This window comes from Sinocyclocheilus rhinocerous, unplaced genomic scaffold, assembly GCF_001515625.1.
Source record: "Sinocyclocheilus rhinocerous isolate Xijiao unplaced genomic scaffold, SAMN03320098_v1.1 scaffold359, whole genome shotgun sequence".
NCBI classification, from domain to species: domain Eukaryota; kingdom Metazoa; phylum Chordata; class Actinopteri; order Cypriniformes; family Cyprinidae; genus Sinocyclocheilus; species Sinocyclocheilus rhinocerous.
In genome coordinates, this window is record NW_015652307.1 from 577,733 (window position 1) to 582,296 (window position 4,564).

Here is a 4,564-nt window from a genome sequence, read left to right on the forward strand (position 1 = left end):
GGGCAAAAGTTGTCTAAGCAAGATGTTAGAGTGGAGCAAAGAGTGTCAGTAGCACTGTTTGTGTCCAGCGCTGAAAACTGAGAGGGTGAAGGAAGTGAGGATGAAACCATAGAGGATAGGCGAGAGGGAGAGAGCGAGCGTAGGTTACTCTGAAAGGTGACCTGCGGAGGAGTGTGTGTTGCGTCCAGAGTCAGTGTGAGGTTAGAAGTGATAAGGAAGTGGTCTGAGGTGTGCATTGGAGTAACTAAAGTGCTGTCAGTTGAGCAGTAGTGTGTGTAGATAAGGTCCAATTGGTTACCTGATTTGTGATTAGCTGTAGTAGACGCACTTGAGGTCAAATGAGGCAAGCAGAGTGTTGAAGTCAGCAGCCTGTGGTTTATCTAGGTGGATGTTGAAGTCACCGAGCAGTACCAGAGGAGTACCGTCCTCAGGGAAGTTTGAGAGTAACACATCCAACTCATTTAAGAATTACCCAGTTGACTTGGGGGACGATATATAACTACAAAATGGATTGTAACAGGGTGGGTAATAGTAATTGCGTGTGATTCAAATGAACTGTTGCCGGTAAGAGATGGTAGACTATCAAATTTCCATTCTTTTGAAATAAGTAGACCCGTCCCTCCACCCCTCCCAATCGGGCAAGAGGTGTGGGAAAATGTGAAATTAGTGGAGAGGGCTGCAGGAGTGGCAGTGTCCTCAGGTTTGATCCAAGTCTCAGTTAGGGCCATGAGGTTGTGACTTGAATGAGTAGCAATAGATGAAATAAAGTCTGCTGTGTTTACAGCAGACTGGCAGTTCCAGAGACCAATTGGAATAGAGAGTAAAGTAGTAGAGGACATAGGGACAGTACGCAGATTATTAGGATTGCACTGCCTCCAATGTACAGTGCGTGATTTCCGAGGGTTAGTAGTAATAGTAGAGATTTGAAAGCACATGTTGAGTACAATTGACTAGAACAAGTAGATGAGAACAAGTTACACAAAAAGTAAAGAAAGGGGAAAAAAAGCAATACTCAGGTGCCTTGTCCTTGCTCGGTGGAGTCACGCAGGTAGAGTCGATGGTCTTTACACTCGTCGGTCTTCACACCAGGGCTTCCGCGGTGTACTGAGCAAATATATACTCCCCTGATTCCACGTAATTGAATTCAGCTAGCCACGCCTTACTACTTATTAAACCGAAACTGCAAAGCCACGTGATACGCACGAGAACAAACGTGACTTGAGCACGTGTTTACCACGGTAAACACAGTAAACGAAACAATGTGTCCTAGCAACGACAACCGCGCTAAAATCTAATGCTGTCCTCCTTTGCTGCTCGACTGCTTCTACTAACAAGTACTTGCAAACAAGGTAAATTATATCTGGTCAAAAATATTGATGCTGTGCATACATGGGCGTATATTAATATCCATCCCATTAAACGCTCTCTGATTAATATCATGACTTATGCGGTGATGCAGAGTAAAGGCGGGTCAGAAAGCGCTGGTACCTTGTTGGGTTTGATGGCTCGCTGCAGATTCTCGATCCATTTGTCCCTCTCAGCAGCAGAGCGGCACGCGAAACACTTGGTGCCCGATGCAGTCGTCACCTGAAGCACAGAGAAAACCCTTTCATTACGCACCAATCACACATTATATCTGTTTATTTTGTTTCATTTTTGCATGATTATTCAGCTGAGCATTTGTATTATGAGTCTTTTTTGTAAGTATTCGTAAATTATCGGTTTTATTGTTGTATTGTGAAAATCCAAAGTCGATAAAAATGTTCAATTTGTTATTTTTATTTCTGTGAAGCTGCTTTGACACAATCTGTATTGTATAGAGCGATGTCGAAATAAATGTGACTGACTTGAAGAATAAAAACTGGAATCATTATGTAATCCCAGAATTTTATTCGCATATTCTTCAATAAAAACAATAGTTATTTAGAGGGGAAAATGTATTTACATCTATTTATTTAAATTACAGTCATCTTGATTTTTAAAATGTAATTATTAATAGTAGGGATGCACCGATAGGATTTTTTTTTTGGCCGATACGATACCAATTTTAACAAACAACTATTGGCCGATTCTGATACCGATATTGGTCAATTGCATAAAGCAGGGCTTAAAAACAAAAAATTTCACATTTGCGTAGGCCGTACTATGCTGTCTGAGAAACTATATTTTGTTCAGATTTTATTTTGTTTTGGCAAGTATTTAATTATTTTGCCCAGAGAAAAACGTTGGATTATGCAACCGACATGCAACTCATTGTCTCCATGCAGTTAATTAATAAACCATCAGTATCGGCCCTTTTCATGCTATTTCTGATATGCCGATGGCTTTAAAATAATCAAAAATACGATACATTGGTGCATCCCTAATGAATAGTTAATTCATTACATTTTTTAAATATTGTATGTTTTTAAATGTAACTAAATAATTTGGTGACACTGTACAATAAGGTCTAGTTTTTAACATTAGTTAATACATGAACTAACAATGACCAATATATTTCATAGCATTTATTAACCTTTGTTAATGTTCTTTACTAAAAACACAACTGTTTATTGTTTCTTCATGTTAGTTCATGGTGCATTAAACAATATTAATGAATACAACTTTCAATCTTGAAAATGTGTTAGTTAATTATTAGTTAATGTAGAAATTTACATTAAGATGAATAAATGTTTTAGAATTATTTTTCTATTATAGTACATGTGGAAAGGATAGTTCGCCCAAAAATTAATATTTTGCCATCATTTTACTCTCCAGTACGAGTTTCCGTCTTCTTTTGAACTTAAAATAAGATATTTTGATAAATGTTGGAAATAGAACAGTTTCTGGTCCCCATAGACTCCCTTCATATTTTTTACATTTCATAATAGTTGACTGTTGATAAATATGATGCAGGGCAACAACTCCATAAATGCAGTTATGCCCTAAAATTCAAGATATTGGGTCAAAAAATGCTCCTGTATGAGTTTTTGCCTCATATTTATATCACATAATAAGCGACATATCACACGAGTGCTGTTTATGTACAAATAGCACTAGTGCAAATGTGATTTTATACAACAGTTCAGTAAATAAGAAGTTAATTTTGTGTTATATTTTAAACACAACATTGATTGTTTTTGCTTAGTTTTGCTAACAAAAATATTACCTGTTAAGCCACAGCAGAATCGTTGTGCGTCTGTGAGCAACACAGTGGTGTTTAGTTGAATGAATCCACGTTTTGAACGAATCGAGTGAATCAATGATTCAAAGGTCCGTTCATAAAGAGAGCAGTTTACTGAACTCCTGAATGAATCAGCCGTTTGAACGAATCAAGTGAATCAATGATTCAAAGGTCCGTTCATAAAGAGAGCAGTTTACTGAACTCCTGAATGAATCAGCCGTTTGAACGAATCAAGTGAATCAATGATTCAAAGGTCCGTTCATAAAGAGAGCAGTTTACTGAACTCCTGAAGTGTTATATTTTAAACACAACATTGATTGTTTTTGCTTAGTTTTGCTAACAAAAATATTACCTGTTAAGCCACAGCAGAATCGTTGTGCGTCTGTGAGCAACACAGTGGTGTTTAGTTGAATGAATCCACGTTTTGAACGAATCGAGTGAATCAATGATTCAAAGGTCCGTTCATAAAGAGAGCAGTTTACTGAACTCCTGAATGAATCAGCCGTTTGAACGAATCAAGTGAATCAATGATTCAAAGGTCCGTTCATAAAGAGAGCAGTTTACTGAACTCCTGAATGAATCAGCCGTTTGAACGAATCGAATTAATGAAAGACTCATAAAGACATTTACTGCCACCTGCTGGCAGATTTAGTTTCTTAGAGTATTATTTCATAAAAAAATTAAAATTAAAAAAAAAGGGGAAAAAAATTAAAGGGATAGTTCACCCAATTTATTTTTAATTATGTCATCATTTATCCTACTTAAAAGAAAGTAAGTCATTCAGGTTTGTGTAGCATAAAAGAAGGTATTTTGAAGACAGCTGTTTTGGTTACCAATGACTTCCATTGCATGAACGAAAAAAAAACTGAGATGTTTCTTAAAGGTGACATGAAAATCTGAAATTTTATGCTGAATCAAATAAAATATTTCTTTCTAAAGCTACTATATGTAATGTCTACTTAATACGTTCTCATTTAACACAAAAATAGCATTAAATAATCTTTCGGAGGTATTTTCACAGCCAAATGTAATTTGCGATTAATTAATTAACCTAATTTGCTATTAGATTCATTAACATCGACACATCATGTAATTAATTAGATTAAAAAATTTTAATCGACTGACAGCCCTAGTTAAAACGTTTCCATTTACACTTGGCCACATAAATGTGTTGTCACAAAACTGATATAAATCCGATCTTCACTTCCCGCGTTATATTTAAATTTAACGGAGATCACGTCAACGAAAGCAACAGATGAGCGCAGCATTTTATTCATTATCAGCTAATTTCAAGATCAAAGACCGCAACAGGAGAGAGCACAGCATCAGCACTGGAAAGATAGGTTAGTCTCACTACTTTTAATGAAGATGATTGTGTGTTGAGCGTCTGCGACTTACTTT

At 36.5% G+C, this 4,564-nt stretch overlaps 1 protein-coding gene across 1 annotated transcript in view; it reads right to left on the reverse strand.

Annotated features, from left to right (window-relative positions):
- The window catches only part of syngap1a (synaptic Ras GTPase activating protein 1a), a 53,201-nt gene that overhangs the window by 35,691 nt on the left and 12,946 nt on the right, over nucleotides 1-4,564 (reverse strand). The window contains exon 4 of the mRNA XM_016520722.1: nucleotides 1,489-1,587. Coding sequence (XP_016376208.1) covers nucleotides 1,489-1,587 — 99 coding nt within the window. The remainder of the gene's footprint in view (nucleotides 1-1,488; nucleotides 1,588-4,564) is intronic.